The sequence below is a fragment of the Clupea harengus genome, unplaced genomic scaffold (genome assembly GCF_900700415.2).
Source record: "Clupea harengus unplaced genomic scaffold, Ch_v2.0.2, whole genome shotgun sequence".
Taxonomy (NCBI): domain Eukaryota; kingdom Metazoa; phylum Chordata; class Actinopteri; order Clupeiformes; family Clupeidae; genus Clupea; species Clupea harengus.
The window spans coordinates 2747-24940 of record NW_024880470.1 but is presented as its reverse complement, the minus strand read 5'-3'; the positions used below and the strand labels follow the sequence as shown (position 1 = coordinate 24940).

General features: G+C 43.1%; 1 protein-coding gene across 1 annotated transcript; it reads left to right on the top strand.

The window, feature by feature from the left end:
* Nucleotides 1-40: 40 nt before the first annotated feature.
* On the top strand, nucleotides 41-15873 carry LOC122132219 (phospholipid-transporting ATPase ID-like). The gene is made up of 24 exons (XM_042707046.1): nucleotides 41-719; nucleotides 2119-2180; nucleotides 2471-2543; nucleotides 2737-2807; nucleotides 2917-2999; nucleotides 3198-3356; nucleotides 4430-4518; nucleotides 4838-5031; nucleotides 5449-5657; nucleotides 5852-5895; nucleotides 6000-6165; nucleotides 6434-6622; nucleotides 6843-6958; nucleotides 7306-7470; nucleotides 7719-7830; nucleotides 8916-9021; nucleotides 9368-9506; nucleotides 9894-10077; nucleotides 11238-11461; nucleotides 11646-11729; nucleotides 12091-12336; nucleotides 12604-12742; nucleotides 12959-13089; nucleotides 13546-15873. The coding sequence occupies exons 1-24, from the start codon at nucleotides 603-605 to the stop codon at nucleotides 13864-13866; spliced, it is 3423 nt and encodes a 1140-aa protein (XP_042562980.1). The 5' UTR covers nucleotides 41-602; the 3' UTR covers nucleotides 13867-15873.
* Nucleotides 15874-22194: the final 6321 nt, after the last annotated feature.

The window sequence follows — 22194 nt, the reverse complement described above, 5'->3', positions numbered from 1 at the left end:
GCTGTGTTTCCCAGAAGTATTGTTGTGCTATGACTATTGTTACCAGCAGAGTTTTAAATGATAGTTTAGCTACTCATTGCACCACAGCCCTTTGGGAAATGCACTGCCATATTTATTTCAGGTCCTTCACTTTTAGCATCAAAAGACACATTTCTGATGTACACGCTTTAACCAGTGAGTCAGATTTACTCCAAAAAGTTTATAGAAAGAAAATCTTTGAGGTGACCAGGAGCAGAGTTAAAAGAAAGCAATTGAGCCAAGCATCTTTATTTTAAGGAAGTGAGAATTTTACTTCAGGATGTTGCTTTATGGGCTGCGACTGAATTCACAGTCACATGGATTGTGCCAAAGCTCATTTTCTAGAAGCTTGCTATCTGTTTGTTCTATGCATTTTTTCGTCATACTTTAAGGTAATTAATTACTTAATGATAAACTGTGAGGTGAGGAATGGTATTTATTATGGTATTTATCTCTCTTGTGTGTAAGTACACTGAGAACCACTTTACTTACCTGGCCAATAAACGTGATTCTGATTCTGATTCTGATTATTAACATCCACAGTTCTTATTCAGCCAAATTCTTCCCATTAAAATGAAAGATGCATGTGCTTTTTTCCTCAGGTGATTCCTTCCATCTCATCGCTATCATGGTTCACAACCGTGGTGCCCTTGGTCCTAGTCTTGTTTGTGACAGCAGCCAAAGATGCCATAGATGACATTGTGAGTACCTGTGCAGTTGAAATATGTACATCTGCCATAAGCCGCTGTATGCCATCTTCATTCTTGCTGCTCAGTGTATAATTGCGTGTTCTTCCAAAAAGCCAGAGAGCTGGCGAACAATCCATTCATCCCTCATACAGTTACGTAATGATAAGTTAGGATGTGGCAGACATTGCCATATTTGGGGCATTCAAGTAAGCTGAAACATGGAACTCTGTGGGGTTCCATTAGTACATCTCCATGGAGTGCACTATAACAATGTGGATGACATTTTGGGAATCTGCACTCAGATGATTGTTTGGCTATAGCTGTTTTTTTGTCATTTGGCTTGTTGCTGATGAGACTCTCGAGGATGTCTTATTCATTCCCTGTTGCTGTGCTTATGCCTATATGTGTCTGTTTCTCTGTCTCTCTTTTCCTTTCTTTCTTTCCCCCAGCTCTCTCTCTCTCTCTCTCTCTCTCTCCCTCTCTCTCTGTCTGTATGCTCTACTCCTACTCCAGTTGTTTGCATAGAGGGAGGCCAGTGTGAGTGGCGAGGGAGAGATAGAGAGACTGTGGAACTAGAGACACAAACAAACTATTCTCAGATATCTCTCAGAGTTTTGTTTAGCAACGAAAACAACAAAAAAAGAGTCCCCAGGGTCCTTTGTAAACAGTTATGTTTACATCATATTCACTAAGTCTAGCTAAAAAAATGTAGTATTAAATGCACTCATTCATCAAAAAGGTTGGTTATCAGATTGTGGACAACTATAACCACACTGCACTTTGAAAATGGTTTACTTTCTCCGCTTCCTTTTGGCACATACCGAGCAAAATCATTATATTTATAATATGAACGTATAAACAGCTGTTTAGCAGCTGTTGTGTAATTTTTATGCAACATCCCTGTTTATATGGCCGTAGCACATTAAACGGGACAAATGGTCAGTCTTGTAATTCTAAAACTAATACAAACATCTGAAGTTACACACAGTTTTTTAAAAGATATGTGTGTTTATTTGGGAAAGGTCAGTGCTGTGAGCTCCATGGAAAGTATTGGGAGAGGTAGTGACTGTTCCCTGGGACAGGAGTAGCCTTCCCCGGGCAACAACACAAGGGGCTTTTTGTGCCTGTGTCTGGGGTGTGGTTTCATGGTCCTGGAAGCAGACCAGTTCCAAACACACTCTGCGTTTTTTTGTTTTTTTTTCCACCTTCTCTTGCACATTTGTGGAAACATGTCTACCTACATTGCCAGAGAATTGCTGTGTTTTCAAAGAAAATACCTCTGACCTTTTGGAGAAAGCAAGTTCTAATTCACAAAGTGCTTGCGGTTAGAGAAACAGGGCGCAGGTGTGTGGGTGTGTTCTGTTCTTCTCTGTTGTGCTCTTGTGGTAAACCCTCATCTGATCCTCTGCAGAATCGCCACAGAAGTGACAAGAAAGTGAACAACCGTAAAGTCCAGGTTCTCATCAACGGAGAGTAAGTTTACACACTACGCTCATGTGGCCTGTGCATTTGCCATCAGAGCACACAACATTGTGGTTTTAGGCTGGTATATGAAGGGCATCAGTGTGTAGTTTGTGGCTGAATTTGTCATATCATTCTCACGAAGGGGTGCAGTTGTATCTAAAACGTCAAGAAAAAAAGTTTGTCTTTGTTGTCATCAACTTTTTGCATTTGTAAATCCGTGCCACGTCCAGTGAACTGTTGAATCATCTGTCATCGAACTGTAATCATCCCTGTAATCATTTGTATCTTTCTCTCCAAAGACTCCGTAGTGATAAATGGATGGATGTCCAAGTGGGCGACATTATCAAACTAGAAAACAACCAGTTTGTGACGGTGAGATGAGTTCGGATTTAGAGGAAAAAAGGAGGTTCCTCTTACGTATGATCTGATAAATAGCCACATCATTTCCTGTTTGAAGACGTAATCTCACACCAGAGTGTTGGCCTTCTTTTTGGCCACCATATTTAGCCATGTTTGAGGCACTGACTGTGGTTCCTGATGCTGTAACCATTCTTTTCTCTTTCAGGCAGACCTGCTCCTTTTGTCCAGCAGTGAGCCTCTCAACCTGGTCTACATAGAGACTGCAGAACTTGACGGGTGTGTGTGTGTGTGTGTGTGTGTGTGTGTGTGTGTGTGTGTATGTGTGTGTGTGAGTGTCTATGTCTCAGTGTGAATAAGTCTAATCACCTCATCTGTGTTTTCCCAGTGAGACCAATCTTAAGGTGAAGCAAGCTCTCACAGTCACAGGAGACATGGGAGACAGTGTGACAGCCCTGGCTGCCTTCAATGGTAAGAGAAAGAGGGCGATAGAGAGGCAGAGATAGAGAGAGAGAGAGAGAGAGAGAGAGAGAGAGAATAATCATAGTCATAGTGGACACAGAAGATTAAAAACAGGACCTTGACAGCCAGGAAGTGATGACATTTACACATCTTAGTGTTGAATGTGGAGGGTGTCAGTGAATTGAGTCACCATGTTGTCCTCTTCAGGTGAGGTGCGCTGTGAGCCTCCCAACAACCGCCTGGACCGCTTCGCTGGAACCCTGAGCTTTTCGGGGCAGAAGTACTCGCTGGACAACGAGAAGATCCTGCTGAGAGGCTGCACTCTCAGGAACACCGAGTGGTGCTTCGGCCTGGTCATCTTCGGAGGTCAGCCCCATACATCCCCTCTTTATGGTCGATAGCTTTCCCCCTCTGCTGGTGAGCTGCGGTACCACACCGTGGAACCAGCTGTTCACTGATCCTTGTTATACTATGTTGTACAATCACAATCAAGGCTTTATTCAGTTTTAAGCCAAAAATGTTGTGGCAAGATGACAACATGCAGCAACAAAAACATCAGGTGTTTAGACAAAAAAAAGCTCTCAAGGTTTTCAGGCTCATCTCCACACCAAGAGCTATTTAGTTTTGGGTAGTTAATGGGTTCCCAGTGTAAAGCAGTGAGTCACAACACATTCCAGTGTGGGAGTGCTGTGCTGTTTAGTAGCTGTGCTGCTCACTGACATGCCCCTAATAGTAAGTGCACTCTACGGGTGGACCAAACTCCAAAACACTGGAAGTAATTAAGTGTGCAAACAGAGGTTTTGAGCCGTGCAAAACTGATTTCACGGATGGTCGCATTCTCAGATGACTCACCTGAAATTTTAAGTGTGACCTGCAATCTGAACGAGGCTTGCAAGACTCAGATTCAGAGAGTCAGACCACAGCATCAGCACCTTGAGGGCATGAGTATCAGAGGGACACATGTTGAGGACATGCTGGATGTTTGCAGTCCAAAATAGCAATTGACTGTGAAACAGGTGTGGTCCTGATATGAGCTGATATGAGCTAGGTCAGGTGCTATTTAAGATGTGCGGACTGGATCATGGCCTCTATGTTTGTTATTTGTGTGGGGTATGTATCGGGCTTGATGGTGTATGTGATTTTTTTTCTGTGCTCGCTGCATGTGACTGCTTTATAAGGCTACATTGGTTACAAAATGGTTGATTAAACAAGTCAGAGAACATTTTAAATTGTTTGATTTTTTTTGTACATTATGAACTATTAATCAAGGATAGGTGTCCATGTATTTTCGAGCTACTGGCTATTTGTGTTTCTACGAGTATGATCAATGTAAATGCAAGTTTAGAACTAATTCATGATACAGTTGCAGTTCACAAGCAATATTTGTTCAAGACTTTGGCTCTGCCTTAAAGCATTACCATGTATGTCTCTCTCCACAGGCCAAGAGACCAAACTGATGCAGAACTGTGGGAAAACAACCTTTAAGAGGACCAGTATTGACCGGCTCATGAATGAGCTAGTGCTCTGTGTGGGTTTAACTCAGTTTTCACAGACTGCTCTTAATGATTAGCTGTAGTGAGAGATTTTCAGGCATCACTAGTCCTGTCGCCCTGTTGCAGTGAACTGCCCTCCCATTACTTCCTCTTGCTTTTTTAAAATCGTTTTGGAGGAAAGTGTCAGTTACATGAATGTAGTATTGATGACTTGCTTGTATACACCCGGTGATATGTTTTTTTTTTTAATAATAATTGATCTGATTCTGATGATCTTTTTCATGATATCGTATTATCTGATCTGATTATCTGATCGGTTTCTTGATGATATTTCTATCAATAATTCTGGTTTAGATCTTTGGGTTCCTAGCCATCATGTGTGCCATCCTTGCTATTGGTAACTACATCTGGGAGCTGCAGGAGGGGTCAAAGTTCACAGTCTTCCTGCCTAGAGAGGAGGGAGTGAATGCGGCTTTCTCATCGTTCCTCACATTCTGGTCCTACGTCATCATCCTCAACACGGTGGTGCCAATATCCCTATACGTCAGGTGCGTTTGTCCTCTGTTTGTTCGTGAACGGGCTGTTTCACTTCAGAAACGTCCACTTAACAATGGCTATGTGAATACCTGTCAACGCATAGCATAGACACTGGTATTCCTCTTTACCAGTAAACTGACAAACCTTTATTTACAACGTTTATAACATCACCAAACTATTGGCACCAGATACCAGATTGCTGTGTGAAAGCAGACTATCACAGCAAAGTCAAACTAAACTAAACTAAAGCATGCTACTCCCTTTGTTCACATTCACATTCCATTATGGTAATTATGACACAATCCAGGCCTTAGTACAAGATTTTCTAGCAAAAAAATCCACTGAAAATGTATTGTGTGTGTGTGTGTGTGTGTGTGTGTGTGTGTGTGTGTGTGTGTAAATGCACATACATGTGTGGCACATGGTAGTGTGGAGATAATTCGTCTGGGCAACAGCTTCTTCATCGAGTGGGACCGTAAGATGTACCACGCCCGCACTGACACCCCGGCAGAGGCTCGCACCACCACTCTGAACGAGGAGCTGGGCCAGATCAAATACATCTTCTCCGACAAGACAGGCACCCTCACCCAGAACATCATGACCTTCAACAAGTGCACCATCAATGGCAAATCCTATGGTGAGAAGACACAGACACTGTCTGTCTCTCGCTCTCGCTCTCTCTCTCTCTCTCTCTCTCTTTCTCTCTCTCTCTCTCTCTCACATACACACACACATAAAACAAACACTAAAAAACCAACAAATCCATACTGTCTTCTGTTCATTTTTCTATTTCAACCTACTACACCAAGTTCTCTTTCTCATGTTTTCCAGGAGATGTTATGGACCACACTGGACAGACGCTTGAGATCACTGCGGTAAGGCTTATGGGCTGAGTAGCGTTTAGGCACATCTACTCATTGACAGATGACACGTGTTCTGTTTGTAACACTTACAGTGCTGACCTTTGGTTCTGTCACAGGATATGGACTCGGTGGACTTCTCGTTTAACCCACTGGCTGACCCAAAGTTCCAGTTCCATGACCACAGCCTGGTGGAGGCGGTGAAGCTGGAGAACCCTGAGGTCCACGCGTTCTTCCGCCTGCTCGCTCTCTGCCACACGGTGATGGCCGAGGAGAAGAAGGAGGGTAGTTATCACGAAGTGCCAAATGAGAAAGACATCAATGTGTGTGTGTGTGTGTGTGTGTGTGTGTGTGTGTGTGTGTGTGTGTGTGTGTTCGTGTGTGTGTGTGTGTGTGTGTGTGTGTGTGTGTGTGTGTGTGTGTGTGTGTGTGTGTGTGTGTGTGTGTGTGTGTGTGAATGAATGCACCCTGTTGTTCAATTATCACGTGGTTTGGTCCACCAGTCCTTATCTTATTAGCTTTCATGTGCTTATTATGTTCATGCCCTCCTTAGGTGATCTACACTATCAGGCTCAGTCACCAGATGAAGGCGCTCTTGTCACTGCCGCCCGAAACTTTGGCTTTGTGTTCCGCTCTCGCACGCCGGAGACCGTGACTATCGTAGAGATGGGGGTTCAGAGAGTCTACCAGCTGCTGGCTATTTTGGACTTTGACAACGTGCGCAAACGAATGTCTGTCATTGGTCAGTGTGTATGCAGTCGTCACAGGATGCTGGAGGAAGTTTCGAGATATTGGAAACAGAACAGAGATGTTAGCTTTACCTAACCTTAAAAGCTTTATAAGTCATGGATCATTATTTACTTTAAATTAAATATATATATTTTATATATCCCAACTGAGCAATGTAATGTATATTAATATGATCATATGTGCAGTATGCTAACTGTGTTCTGCCTCACCAGTGAGAAGTCCAGAGGGGAAGCTGTGTCTCTACTGTAAGGGTGCCGACACCATCCTCTACGAGAGACTCCATCAGTCCTGCAAAAAACTGATGGATGTCACCACGGAGCACCTAAATGTGAGCGGCCAGCAGGGGGAGGCAGTGGGACAAAGATGGCTTTCAGTTGGTGTGGTGTTGAGAGTATCATTTGTGAAGAGGCATTTGATGGAATTGAATGTATGTGTCTGTGTGTGTGTGTGTGTGTGTGTGTGTGTGTGTGTGTGTGTGTGTGTGTGTGTGTGTGTGTGTGTGTGTGTGTGTGTGTGTGTGTGTGTGCGCGTGTGTGTGTGTGTGTGTGTGTGTGTGCACGTGTGTGTATGTGCGTGTGTGTCTGTGTGCTTGTGCTTGTGTTTGTTAGGTTTGTTAGGATTGCCTTTATTCCCATTATTCTCTCAGTTTATTTTCTGTCCTTTTCTGCTCTTTAGGAGTTTGCAGGGGAGGGGCTGAGAACTCTAGCGTTGGCGTACAAGGACCTGGACGAGGCTTATTTTACAGAATGGAAACAACGGCACCACGAGGCGAGCACTGCGCTGGAGGATCGTGAGGAGAGATTGGATAAGCTCTATGAGGAAATAGAGAAAGACCTGATGGTGAGCTAGTCTGAGTGAGCACTGGTGATTGGCTCTGTCCGATTTCTCTCTGAGCATCACTAGTGGTGTTGTGTCTCAAACTTTAAATGCCAAATGTCAGAAATGTTTCAAATGCCTGTGTCATGAATGGAATTGAATGTATGTGTCTCTCTCTCTCTCTGTGTGTGTGTGTGTGTGTGTGTGTGTGTGTGTGTGTGTGTGTGTGTGTGTGTGTGTGTACCATGTGTGTGTGTGTGTACCATGTACAGCTTTTAGGAGCAACAGCCATTGAGGATAAGCTACAAGATGGTGTAGCAGAGACCATAGAGCAGCTAGCAAAGGCAGACATTAAGATCTGGGTCCTGACTGGCGATAAACAAGGTAACACAAGCAGCCATTGAGCATCTGTTAACAGAACTGAGGTGTCTTTATTTAGTATCAATTTAACCTCTAAATTCAGTTACTCAACAATAGGAAGACTACTGTGTGGCTCTTGAATTGGAAGATGTAGTTATTTGTTGTCATGTGAGCTTGTGGGATATTTTCATATGAATAAGGGATAGTTTTACCAGATACCTGTTGAATGAGTTTAAAGATTAGCTTTGGGTTACATTTCAGATGAGGTAGAGATTTAAAATAAGAGGGCGTAGCTTGGAGTGACCTAAGGTAAAAATGGGTGTGGTATTATATACCATGGAAGTCTTTGATTTGGGTGGGGTCAGAATGGAGAGGTCAGGTTTAATTGGCTGGATTGGTCAACCAAGCAAAACATAGATGGGAGGTGCTAATTACAGGTTTAAAGATGTTGGTGCGAATGTAATGTGGCAGATCTATTTCCGGAATACATCTCTTTGCTGTGGCTTAATGTACTACAGTAAATCCGTTGGAACAACACGTCCTTTGTCTTGACTTTCTGATTGTGAAAATAGTTTAAGACTTAGTATTGGCCACCACAAGCTCAATTGAAGAAATTCGTTTTTTAAGCAAGTTTCAAGGAGCACTACAATGATTTTGACCCATGGTTTGGAAAAAAGACTGGCTGTCCAGCACAAGCGCAGGCAATCACTGAACACATAAACAAAATACCCCAGTCAAAGTCAAAGTTTTAGAATTAACATTGGCTTGTAAACTAATGTTGAATGGCACTGCAAGTGGCAACATTTCATATGTCAAATGTGCTGCTATGTGGGTATGTGAAAATGTCAGATTATTTTATTATTATTTGACCAAACTGAAAACACAACATTCATTGTTGTTGAAATTACAGTGTAAACAAATCCAATCGAAACTCAATTAGGTAACACAACCCCTCTCACTCTCTGTCTTTGTCCATCTGTCTTTCTCCCCTCACACACACACACACACTCTCTCATCTTATCATTTGTCTCTCTTTCTTGCCATTTCTCTGTCTTTCTATTACTCTCTCTCTCTCTCTCTCTCTCTCTCTCTCTCTCTCTCTCTTCCAGAGACGGCCGAGAACATTGGCTACTCGTGTAACATGCTGAGGGAGGAGATGAATGAGGTCTTTATCGTGGCGGCGAACTCTCCAGAGAGCGTGCGAGAGGAGCTCAGGTCAGTGCAAGAGTTGGCACACGCTGACTCAGCGCTTTCACCTTGGCTTCAGTTCAAGTCTCCTTCAATTACCGCTGAGAAATGTACAGTTAAAGGACGACCTGTAGTCTGAGCTCAAGCGATGTCCTGAGTTCGGTCTTTACACCACCACCACCACAGAGAAAAACTTCACTTATGATCCAACCTCTGGGCCTTGTTCTGTGCTTATTTTCAGCAGGTTTTCCCTAAATCAAACTGAACGCCCAATGCAAAGTTCTTGAGGGAGGGTTTCCCTTGGTCAAACATGTGGTGTTGTGTCTCTCTTTTCAAAGCAACGTTGAATTCATAAAGTGTTTCTCCACAACAGGAAAGCCAGAACCACCATGAAGCCTGGTGCAGAAGAGGATATGTACGTCTCAAAAAGAATCCTGGGAAACTCGCCTAAGATTGTCCCCGATGAAGTCATCAATGGGGAATATGGGCTTGTTATCAACGGCCACAGTCTGGTGAGAGCCAAGGCCTCTGTATCTAGGCATATGTAATGCCTCTAAACCCCACTGTGCCCCCATCTCCATTGTCTCATGTTTGTGGACCAACCCAAAGGGAGATACAGGAAATAGGGGCCCATAATCCACACCTGATTTCTCAGTCCGGTAAAAAAAGATCCAGTGGCTTTGCCCTCATCTGTGTGATTCTAACTGCTTGCTACATCTCTCTCTCTCTCTCTCTCTCTCTCTCTCTCTCTCTCTACCCCAGAGTGTTATTGCAATAGAGAATCCGGTTCTTAACTAACAGGGCCTTGCTGTTTGAATAATAAAACAAAAATATCCGATAGCAGATACTCTTCGATACTCAGTTGTATTGACAGTGATGACATCCCTTATCTCCCACAGGCCTATGCCCTAGAGGCCAGCATGGAGGTGGAGTTCTTGCGCACCGCCTGCATGTGTAAGACCGTTATCTGCTGTCGAGTCACCCCCCTGCAGAAGGCTCAGGTGGTGGAGCTGGTCAAGAGGTACAAAAAGGCAGTGACCTTGGCCATAGGAGATGGAGCCAACGACGTCAGCATGATCAAAGGTAATGCTGGAAAGACGTCAGACACACATGTTTGATACAGACAAACATATTTCTACACTTAATAGAAACACCATATAGCACCATATTTCTACACAACTGGCCAGTACACCAGTATTTGTAATATAGGTCTATTTCTGGGAAAAGTCCTTAAATCATCATTTCACCAGGTTTAAGTTAAAATGCACAAAATGTTACCTCTAGTGGCAGTTCTGAGATTTTGTGAAGACACAGCAATTGCAAACAACCTTAATCTGAGCTATAGGTTAAAGGTGGATTGCGTAGTATTTGGTGCCATCTAGCGGTAAGGTTGCAAACCAGCTCCGTCACCCCTCCCTTTCCAAGCAAGTAGAAATCTCCTACAGTGGCTTCCAGTTGCCATAGAAACAAGAAAAGCCCTCTCTTGAGCCAGTGTTAAGATGCATCCCTTCTGGGCAACAGTAGAAACATGACAGTGCAACATGGCAAACTCTTTGGAAGAGGACCCACTCCCTATGTAGATATTTAAGGCTCATTCTACTCTTACAAAAGCGTGTGTGTGCTTTCCTTGGAGCACACCTGCTTGTATCTAAGAAAGCTGACCATGCATTCATAAAATAGTGATGCTCTAGTCAGCTAGTTGATAGCTTACCTGACAAAACTGTTTGGGATTTTTGAGTGACCAAAGACCAAATAATGATCTTTTAAATAGTTTCATATACAGACTTTTGATTATCCGGTAAGTGTGTTATTATGATTTTATTTAACATGTACAAATCTAATTTTGAAAACAATCACTCTTTGATCTTTGCGCTCCCTTGAGGGATCCCAGACCCAGGATTGGGTACCATGGGGTTAAACCACAAGTGCTTATGACACAGCAATTGGGTTTAAGAAGCCACATGACTTCTTCCGCAACCTGCAAGTCTAAAACCGTGTTAAATTTTAAAACGCAGATAAGATAACAACAGATCAATGGCCCCACTAAGTCTACATTTATCAGTGGACCAACAAACTCTTATGTCCTCATCTAGCCTGTGACAGGCTATTCCTTAACTCGTTTACATTCATTGCTTTCCGCACTGTCTGTCAATGCACTTGTAATGACACTGAAATGTGCATTCATATTTATTTGCATTACTCCCTTTACACATTGCCCTTTTCCCTGTTCTTCCTTCTTAAAGCTGCCCACATTGGCGTGGGCATCAGCGGGCAGGAGGGCATGCAGGCGGTGCTGGCCTCGGACTACTCCTTCGCCCAGTTCCGCTTCCTGCAGCGCCTCCTGCTGGTGCATGGCCGCTGGTCCTACCTGCGCATGTGCAAGTTCCTGCGCTACTTCTTCTACAAGAACTTCACCTTCACCTTTGTCCACTTCTGGTACGCCTTCTTCTGCGGATTCTCCGCCCAGGTGAGAACCCCAAAACCAAACTGTGATGGTTCAGTACGTAATGTCAGGCAGTGTTCTGATTGCAAGATTACATCAGTCTTGAAATGCAATATGTTAGCAGTTTGTTCCTTTTGGGAGGGTTCACTGAAACTCTAATCCCTTGGCTTGCGTTAGTGATTATTTGACTTATGTTCTCTATTTGCAGACAGTCTATGATGAATGGTTCATCACACTTTTTAACCTGGTGTACACTGCCCTCCCAGTTTTGGGTATGAGTCTGTTTGACCAGGTAAGAGACACATTACACGTTATAGGCTGGATTTTCAAATACATGGTTGCTTTAATATCTTCACTGTTTGTTTGTTTGTTTTTTCCCTCATTTGTTTATTTGGTTTTAAATAAAAATGTACATTTACTACATATATTTATCCAAAGGATCACTGAACACTGAATACCACAAACACACATAGCACTGGTATTTCCAGCACCACCTTACAATAGTATTCTAGAAACTTCCAAAAGACCAGCAGAGAACACTAGAATCCAGCAGAAAAGAAGAGAACATACTGATAGTTTAAGATGGAGTCACTGAGCATAACGAAATCAGCACTGTGCTCGCCGCTCATCGCTGTGACTCACCTTGTGTGCAGGACGTGAGTGACAGCTGGAGCTTTGAGTTCCCCCAGCTGTACGTGCCAGGCCAGCTGAACCTGTACTTCAGTAAGACGGCCTTCGTCAAGTGCGCCCTGCACAGCTGCTACTGCTCCCTGGTGCTCTTCTTCATCCCCTACGGCGCCATGTACGACACAGTGAGGTATGATGGGAAGGATGTGGCTGACTACCAGTCCTTCGCCCTACTGACGCAGACGTGTCTGGTCATCGCAGTGTGTATACAGGTGTGTGTTTATTTACTGGTGCTGTTGCATTCACCTGTTTTTACTTATTTCTCAAACTCTTGGAATACAGTCTTTAATGCTGATCACACAAAAACAAAAATCCTCAACTTTCTTAAAGCTAATGTGCGTTTATGTAAAACACAATAGAGGAACCAAGAAGAGAAATGTCACACTCTGTATCATTGCAATCTCATCTTAATGCTTTTGGGTTTCCTTCTTGTCTGTCCTTCTGCCTCTTCCCCGGCTCTCACTGCTTGCCTTCACCAGCTGGGACTGGACATGTCGTACTGGACAGTGGTAACCCATGTGTTTGTCTGGGGCAGTTTAACCATGTACTTTGTGGTCACGTTTACCATGTACAGCAATGGCATGTATCTCATCTTCACAGCATCCTTCCCATTCATTGGTAAGTTTGATGGTTGGTCTCAGCTGCATACAAACAATAAAAATAACCATTTACTAGCAGTGTTAGTTATGCCACAATATTAAATACTGTTTGTGTACCCTGATGCTCAGTCAAATCTATTGCGATGTCTCATAGTTCTGAATTAGGATTCTGTGCACTGAATTTATTTTCAGCACTTCCATGTGTGTGTGTGTGTGTGTGTGTCTTGATCTTCAGGTTCTGCCAGGAACACTTTAAATCAGCCTAATATGTGGCTGACTATCCTGCTCACCTCTATCCTGTGTGTGCTGCCGGTGTTGACCCACCGATTCCTGGTCATCCAGCTAAAGCCCACCATCAATGACAGGGTGGGCCACTCTGCAGTCACACACTCTCACACACACACACACACACACACACACACACACACAAACAGACAGACACACACACACACACAGACACACACACACACACACACACACACACACACAAACCTAACACTAAGCATAGGCACACACACACTGTCCATTTAATACTCTGCACGCTAAGCACCGCTTCAAAACAAAGTCTAACAAAGGTGCCCCGTGTCCAAGCAACACAGTGTAATTGCTACTACTTACCAGGTTGGGTTGGATGTCCATTTTCTGAGCCAGAATTCCCATCATATAGTTCCATACAATTACTGACTGTTTGTAAACACTGACTATGATTCCCATCATATAGTTCCATACAATTACTGACTGTTTGGAAACACTGACTATGATTCCCATCATATTGTTCCATACAATTACTGACTGTTTGGAAACCCTGACTATGATTTTCAGGTGCGACTGAAAGTCCTTCAGGCCAAAGCAGCTCCACCTCCTCCTTCAAAGCGCACCCGCATGAGGCGTACCAGCACCCGCCGCTCCGGCTACGCCTTCTCGCACGCGCAGGGCTATGGTGACCTGGTGACCTCGCGCCGCTACCTGCACCGGCCGGTTAAGCCCCGCTCCGGCGGCTTCACCCCGACCGGTCGCTCGCTGGGATTCAGTCCCACAGGACGCTCGGCCGGTTACAGCCCGACGGAACGTAATCAGAACCCCAAGCAGGAAGTGGAGGCCACCTCTCTCCAGATGTACCGCACCAGAGACATGGCCTTCTGACACTGAGAGCACAGAGCTCACAACCAACAACAACTACAGATGCTGCTTATCAAGCAGATCTTCCAGGATGCACATAACACTTGTTCTGCCTAGCACAGTTACACCTCATTGTGAGTGCAAAGCTGTGGACAGTGAATGATGAATGAGGACAATGGGAGGACCATATGTATTGTATACATTACTATGCATGTGTGCATAAAGCAGTGTTTCTTATAATAGCAGCCATTACTATCAGGAACTGAAAAATCCCAAATTCTGTTGGGAAGACTCAGCCCACCAAAGACTAACAGACACAGTGCCCAGAGGCTGTGACATTAAACACCCAATGACGCTGGAAGACCAGATAGCCGACAGAACAAAGAAGCATGATCTCAGTCCATCATAACTGCATCAAACACCTTACTTGAATGCAGCTAACCATCAGGTATCACCAAAACACTAATGTCACTGATGAAGTAGACATCTCATGATGATCACTGGCATCGTATTTAGTGTTTGCCTTAGCTGTATATTTCTGGGCACAGCCTGGAAATATTTGCCTGCCTTCAGCTGACATTGAAGGCTACAAACTATACATCAAGCCAGGTCATACCTTCTGAATTCCTTTTTTTGAGATGGCACACTCAGACAAACCACTCACATAAAAGTGTATGCAGCAAACGAAAATGTTTAATGGGTGATCAGCTAGCTTTTTTTTTTTACAAACAAACTCCAAAGAGGAGACCTCAGAATGTAATGTTTATTTGTATGTGGTCACACACACTTTTTTACTCTGAGGGAGTTTGATAGAATATATGATGCAGTGTGGTTACAGTGCGTTTTGTGTATTACAATGTATCCTGGCTGTCTCTTTGTCTACTGGTGAGGTTGTGGTCTGATTGGGACTAGTTAGTAGCCTGACATTCACTATGTATGTTTCAGTTGAAATAATGAAATACTAAGTGTTACACAGTTTTTATATGGTGGTATAGAGCACGGAACAAGACCAATTTTAAGATCATTCTTACATGCAGTTTTATAGTATCTTTCAAAGTCTAGGGGAGCTGCTTGATATGGATGTATCAACCACTTCTGCAATCTCCTACCATGAAAAAAAACTTGCTCAGCTCAACTCCAACATAAATAAATGTATCGACGCTTCGCTAACATGTAGCATCCCAGCCACTTCTCTCTTACCTCTTTGGTACGCAATCCTTCCCATAAGTGTTAACTGACAAAAGGGTCCACCACACTAAAGTCCAGTGCTTCTCCTCTAAGACCCTAGGCCAGCTTCCATACTAAAAAAGACCACTCAACCCTACAATTCGGTCTGAGAGCGTTAACTTTAGGAATGTTATATACAATGTTTTTGAGCTAGCCATTGAAAAGTGCTATGTTTTTGAGCTAGCCATTGACAAGAGCAAAAGCAGTTGAGGTGAATATTAGGTGAATTTATTAAGCAGGCAAACGTGGCATTTGACAGATATACCACACTGCCGGAGCATTGCAATTATTTATGAGGGAGATGTGGGTAGTTTGACAGGTGAATGAAACTGTCAGGGTTTTCTCGGTTCATATCTTTTATCCATTTCAAGCCTGTAGGGTTAGTCAGATCAAGTTGTGTTGACAAAAAATTACACACTATTTCTTGAAAAGAGGTATGGCCTGAAGCCAAAGAACATGGAAGAGGTGAGGATGCTTAGGTCTGCCAAATAATTCTGTCGAACAGGGATGTGTCCATGTTCTGCACCCATGTTTAAAGACATGACTATCACAGTCTCAGTTGATATTCGCAAATGGTAAGATCATTAATTGGATTCATTTATAGATTTCAGACAGATTATTTTTTCAGACTTGAAGCTAGCATGGAACAGGATATGTTTTTTGAGAAATACCTAGTTGTTAAATAATTCACCTTGTATGTGCCTTTTTATATGTAATAGAATTATCTTTCATTCCAAATGACTATTGTCATTTATTTCAGTGAAAATATTTCAGAATAAATAATGGTTGGACATTTGTATTGTATGCATTTGTATGTGTAATGTGTAATATTGCATGTTGTCATTAATCATATTACTCTCATGTTATTTGCCATAACAAGGAAAGCCAGGCCAGCTAGTCATTAATCATTATTTTGGCCTTGGTCCCAAAACAAATGAGATCCTAAATGTATGTCCACTGCAGTTTGCTTCTTTGACAAAACAAGTTATGGCAAAAGAGTACAACCTTTTTAAATGTCTAAATATTTCATTAACAGGCAATTGTGAGTCCCTTTCGCAATGGTGTCTTTCTCTCTGTTGGAACAAAGTACGTAAGCATAGACAGTATAGAACACGTTGATGGGGAGAGAGAGCTTAAGAATCCCATCCTCATCTCAAAAAGTCTAAGCGATAAAGACAATTCAGTTTCCAGTTGATGGGGGACCATGTTTTCTGTTCCCAATTCGCAGATTAATGAATTCATATGGTTACGTCTGCTCCACAGATGCTGCGCATTTTGCGCATTATCTGTGTTCACACATACATAATATAGTCTGTATTTTAAAGACAGGAACACCGATCATTTACATTACGTGTAGCGTACCTTCCAGTAGGCTTCATAGACGAGCATTATCTGAGTGGGTGGGGGTGACTCCTGACGTAGCATTTATGGTCCAACCCAAGATAGGCAACGCTGTTGTATCGAGGGGTGGAATGACTACCTCATCATGGGAAAAATATAAGAATCTACATTATTCTCTGTATTTTGACAACAAAGGCCCCAGTGTGGATACAGACGATGCTACAATCTGTTAAGGTAAGTAAGTTTTTCGGACATGATGCTTTGTGTCAAATCTGCGTTGAAGAACGGCAATGTGTCGGCGAGGAGACAAACGTATCTCGGTGACAAAGCGCCCATCAATGCAGACTAAAATTTGGTAATGCTGTTTGGAGGACAACCGTTGACATATGGGCATATTCAACGTGTCTGGCATGATTGTTTCCACGAATTACTTGTTTAAGTTGCATTTAGTGGACTTATCGGCCTAATTGAACAACAACAGGAATTCTTTATCGTCCGCTATATGCCGTTTGTCTGAAAAGCGAAGGATTCAACGATAGGCTACAGGCTATAACAAACAGGGATGGTCTGAGCGTAAACATTTTCCTGTTTAGACGTCTCCCCCTTCTTCAGTATGTTTCACGACGATGCTTCCGATAGATACAATAAGTAGCTTGATGTTATAGCTGATGTCTTTGCATATGTCGCCCATTAGCTAACAACACAATGACGGTGCCATAACAGTATGTTTGCTTGATGGCTGGGGAGCCTACACATCCTAACATTTTCCACTGTAGCTATTTTAGCTTGGACCAAACATATCTTACATGATTAAGCCATATGGCCCTGTGACTGCCCATTTACTGTAACACAACGGTAATCCTAAACGTGTGATTAGGGACATTGCCTATAGAAAGCGACCATAGAAACATAATTTTGATGGGACAAGAATCTAGAGCGGTTCTGCTATCTTAGACAATACGCGACTGTATTCTAACACCGAAATTAGCCTGCAGCATAGGCTATCCTAGCTTGTGGTGTATGGAGTAGGGTTTAAAGCTATCTGTAGGCTATTTCCAGGTGTAGGCTATTCTGTAATATGTCAGGCTGAATAGGTCAAGTCTTAGACTGACTACCAGGCTTGGGCCACTTGGTTTGAGGGATCATTTTAAACGTCTAGGCCTCTTTATTTTGTTTGTAAGCAGCTATACTTTCTTATAGCAGAATATTAGGGGTCCAAAAACATTTGCTCTGTATTGCATAACATCAGTCGACTTCACCCGTTTCTCCTCAGTCCGCGTTCTCTGCTCCACACACCGCTATGTTTTCGGTGCCACCGTGCTCTGCCGCATCAGCCAGATTCGTTTGACCAACATACGGGAAAGTGAGGAGAGGGAGCGGCTGCCAGGCCCGCTGCTCCACCGACACATCTCTCATTTAGGCGTTTATTCTCTCTTCTTACGTAACGCAAATGTTTCCCGTCTTCTTTAGCTTAGAACTTTCTAGTCTCGTATTTCATCTCGCCCGATCTGAAACACGCTTTTTGGAAATCATTTGAAATTGAAGTCATGCGTTTGTGGCCTACTGATGACATAACTGAGGATTGTTTTGACATTTGCTGTCTCTGTTCCGACTCAAGACCAGATTCACGTGCCCCATCGTTTTAGGAAATGTGGTGTGTGTGTGGCTTTACGTCCAGAAACGAACAGAAACAACATTGAATGAAAAAGCTTACGATTTTGAAACAACAACATACGCAACAGTGTATTCTGGGCATCATAGAGTACATAATACACAATAGGCTATTGGGTAAAGTTATGACCATGTATGTTGTAAGCATGGAGAACATGTAGCTATGAGTACAATATTACTTGTTAACATTTCTGCTGTGAGAATGTATTTAGTTTCCCCTTCCTTACCATTTCTCAGCACATTTGGAAGTCTTACTCGTCCTGCTCATATCAGTAGGATTTCACTTTTGATAAAAGTAAAGAATTTTGGTTTTACCAAATGAGGATTCTCACTCAAAGTGTCAGGACATGTAGACTGTACAGTGCAAAAGCCAATCCTGGTACTCAGCAGACTAAGCCACCCTTAATCACAAGGCCAGGCTTACATCCAGCACCATTTCAGAGGCTTCCAGGCTTTATATGTACTTTACAGGCTAACAGAAACCTATGTTAATGTATTAGACACATTAACCCACTCAAACTGAAATTCCAATGATATCGTTTGTTGTTGAGTCATGTATTATGGCATTCCAGCGTACAGCTGTAACAATCACTACGGTAACAAGTCATAACAACTGCATGGACTCGTGAGATGATCAAAGAGCGCTGAACGTGCCAGCGTGCCTCACGGGGTCCCCGTGAGACTGAATGAGGTCTTTCAGTAAACTTAATGCACACAGTGTATAATGCGTGACGAGTTGGTATGACACTACACGTGCTTTCACCCTGGAGACTCAGCTGCTCCGGCTGCTTGGCTGACAAGCCCTCAGCCCTGGGATTGCAGGTCACAACCTTACTGTTATGTAAGTCAAAACGGAGACAGGATGTGTGCGTGAGGTGAGGTGAGGTGAGGGGTGGGGGTTGTGAATTTACTTTCTTTTTGTTAACCTTCCTCTCTCAGATTTAATCTATTCAGTCAAGCCAGTTGCAAGATGGCTCGAACTTGCCTTGCTTTAGAGAAGAACACTTTTCAATTCATTCCTGTTTTGTTGTCAAAATGATCACTATGCCATATGTGAACCTTTTTGCCCAATAATGAGTGGCAATAGCCTACATGAGGTTTGGAGATGTACAGAGTCTGAAATTTCATAGCCCATCAGCTGGATAGGCTGTATGACCTTTAATCCCAACCTGACATCCAAACTACGTGCATGGTGAAAATGCAACCACTTTTAGTGAACAAATGATGTAGTGTCTGCAAAACTCACTTCCAGGTGAGAACAGGCCACCACTGCCTTTGTGAAGTCTATGCTGTAAAGCCTTTAATTTTTACAGCTCCAACTGTGAAAGACATTACATTTGAACGGTTTGTGACGCAGCAGAAAGACCCATATGTGCTCCACTGCCCCGGCTTCATTCTCCTCCCGTGCGTTGTGAACGCCTCCTTGAGCTCTGTTGTCAGTGCTATTCATGGAAGAGTGATTTCAGCCTCAGCTGACCAGCCTCATGGAATAACTGTCCAGTGCAATGGCCATGCCTCTGAGTATGTACGGGGAATATGAATCATGTCTCGTGTCTGTTTCATTTGTATTCATGTTTTGTGTGTGTTTTGGTTGCCATGACTCCTGACCACGTTGGTCTTCTTATTTAGCAGAGTGGTCGTGAGCTCAGGTGGGTGCCATTTCCTCCAAATAAAAGGAAGTGAGGAGATGAGTTAAACTTAAAGGAAGAGTTCATGATTCTAATCCCATACACCTTTATTGTCAAATTCAGCTAGTTGCTCCTCATGTTCCTCTAGCTGTCCATTAGGTGTCTGTGGTGTTCATACACAGTCCTGGCTCAGTAAATGATAAGCAAACATAGTGGCTCGGACCAAGCCATAAACACTTCCAGCCTATCAACACGGTACTTCGGAAGCACAGAAGGGACGGTGTAATCTGATTGGCTATTGAGCTCAAATATTACCAAATATCACTCTCGCAAAACCAAATCACACTCTACCTTTAAAATACGATATCATATGGAGTGATTTACAACTATTTAGTGACTCATATATGACCTCACTTACAATTTCTTATTAGGAATTTGGAAAAGTCATCTACAAATAATGGCCTATATCAGTAGAGTACAGTACAGTAATGGTAGGGTTCTTGATGGTATTGATCTTATAGATCAGGTCTTCTTCAGGCACTGTTCAATGACTCGGCACATCAATGTGGTTGCAATCTTTCATATTCCATTTGAATCAGTTTCAGTCTTTTGGGACAGCTGGGATACACAGAGATTAATCTCTTCAGACAGGTATGAGTCAGAGAGAGAGATTGTACTAGATCAGAGACAGGTGGCCCTTTTAGAAGGGTGAGGGCTGTCTGAGGAGGACATTATTGCATAACATGCTGGACAACTCAGAGATGCACATCTAACAGAAAGCTTTCAAAACTTTCAAAAAAATCTATTAGTGTTATACAGAGACATAGACACAGTGACTCCTTTGTGGGTTCATTTTTTTTTTCAATTGCCGCTTTCCCCTCATTTGTTCTGTGGAGGCCAAGAAAGGGACTTGAACTTATTTGACCATCACAGACAATCAAGTACACCAGCCTCTTTGGGACAGATTAAAACTCATTCATCCCCACTGTAAGGAAGCGAGGACCCAAGCCCATTGGGTCATTTGGAAAAGCATTTTGTCATGCGTGTCACGTACGGACATGGGCTTTGGTCATTGTTACGTTGCCAGCCTCAAGTGTGTTCACAGTATACTCAGATGCTAATTCCTGGAATGGTACAGGAACTCCTCCCATGGCATGGATCCTGTGACCAGTAAGGATGTTACAGAGCTCATATGAATGCTGGCTGGAACAGGAGGCATGTGGGGGGTATCCTGTATTGTGGTGTTCCCTTTCCTGAAACAGGAGAATGGAGGCACTGAATAGATCACCCCTTATCCCCTTGTTCCCCTGCCCCGAGTCGCTCTCATTCCTGCTTTTGCTCTCTCATTCTCTTTCTGCCCCTCTCTCTCTCTCTCTCTCTCTCTCTGGCACACAAGCACAAAGACACTTTTCCGTTTTCCCTTTTGGTGGTTCACAGTAGGTTGTTTTTTTTTTTTTTTTTTTCTCAAATATCACCTAGTGAGGCTAGACATATTTCCTGACTTGTAGTGCCTAATCCATCTTTGTGTTTCCTCTGCTGTCAGCTGACATCTATGTGTCTGGTCTCCTCCCCTTCCCCCTTGCCACCCCTCTTATGAGGCATAATGGTATATTCTGACTGTGTGAGCACGCTCAGTTTAAGCAGTGATGCTGAAAACATGAAGGATGTCACACTAGCTGAAATGTTCTCACTGTGTGTGTATAGGCAGGCTGAAGGAAATGCAATCTGACTAGCGTCTTGTAGTGTAGAAAGAAATCGAATCAGATTCAGTGGTAATGAGAGGGCCTGTGGCGTTTAATGTGTGTGTGTGTGTGTGTGTGTGTGTGTGTGTGTGTGTGTGTGTGTGTGTGTGTGTGTGTGTGTGTGTGTGTGTGTGTGTGTGTGTGTGTGTGTGTGTGTGTGTGTGTGTGATCTTGCTATCTCCCACCCACCCTTTTATGCTGCTATCCAGATGGTTGTTGCTAGCACTAGTGTGTAAGGACCTTCGCTCCAAGGTTCTCTGTGTAATGGCTGTCAGCTGTGCTTGGATCACTGTTCATATGTTTATCAGTTTGTGTTCTGACTACCTCGTTTTAAAAGTTTTATTTTATGTCTGTATTTTTAAAATTCATTTCATTTTTGACTGGTCCATAAAGTAGAGTGCCCCATAAAGCCTCCCCTGATTAAGTTGAGCCAAACAGCGCTAGTGGTGTCGCCACATCAAGATGAAGGTTGATGGGTTATAGTAAAACTTAGCATGTCAGCTAGCTATGAGATGGCTCTGTGCTTCAATGGGCTTAAAATATCGTCTCTAACATATTGTCGTAAAAAGAGCATTATTGCCCCACTGTTATATTCCTAACCATTAACATTAAAAAATAAGTAGCAGTTGTTGATTTATTTATTAGGCGTTTGGGTGGCTGTGCTCTTTTTTTTCCTCTTCTGTTGGGACCTACAATTGTGTCTGGGGAAATTTTGCCATGGCCATGACAGTCATTAAACGTGA

Bases quoted from the DNA above. Each gene is read 5' to 3' on its own strand.
- LOC122132219 (XM_042707046.1), top strand. From the start codon at position 603: ATGTGCTTTTTTCCTCAGGTGATTCCTTCCATCTCATCGCTATCATGG. The intron at 5,658-5,851 runs GTGAGAAGACAC...CATGTTTTCCAG, and splicing joins CATCAATGGCAAATCCTATG to GAGATGTTATGGACCACACT. The intron at 6,623-6,842 runs GTCAGTGTGTAT...CTGCCTCACCAG, and splicing joins CAAACGAATGTCTGTCATTG to TGAGAAGTCCAGAGGGGAAG.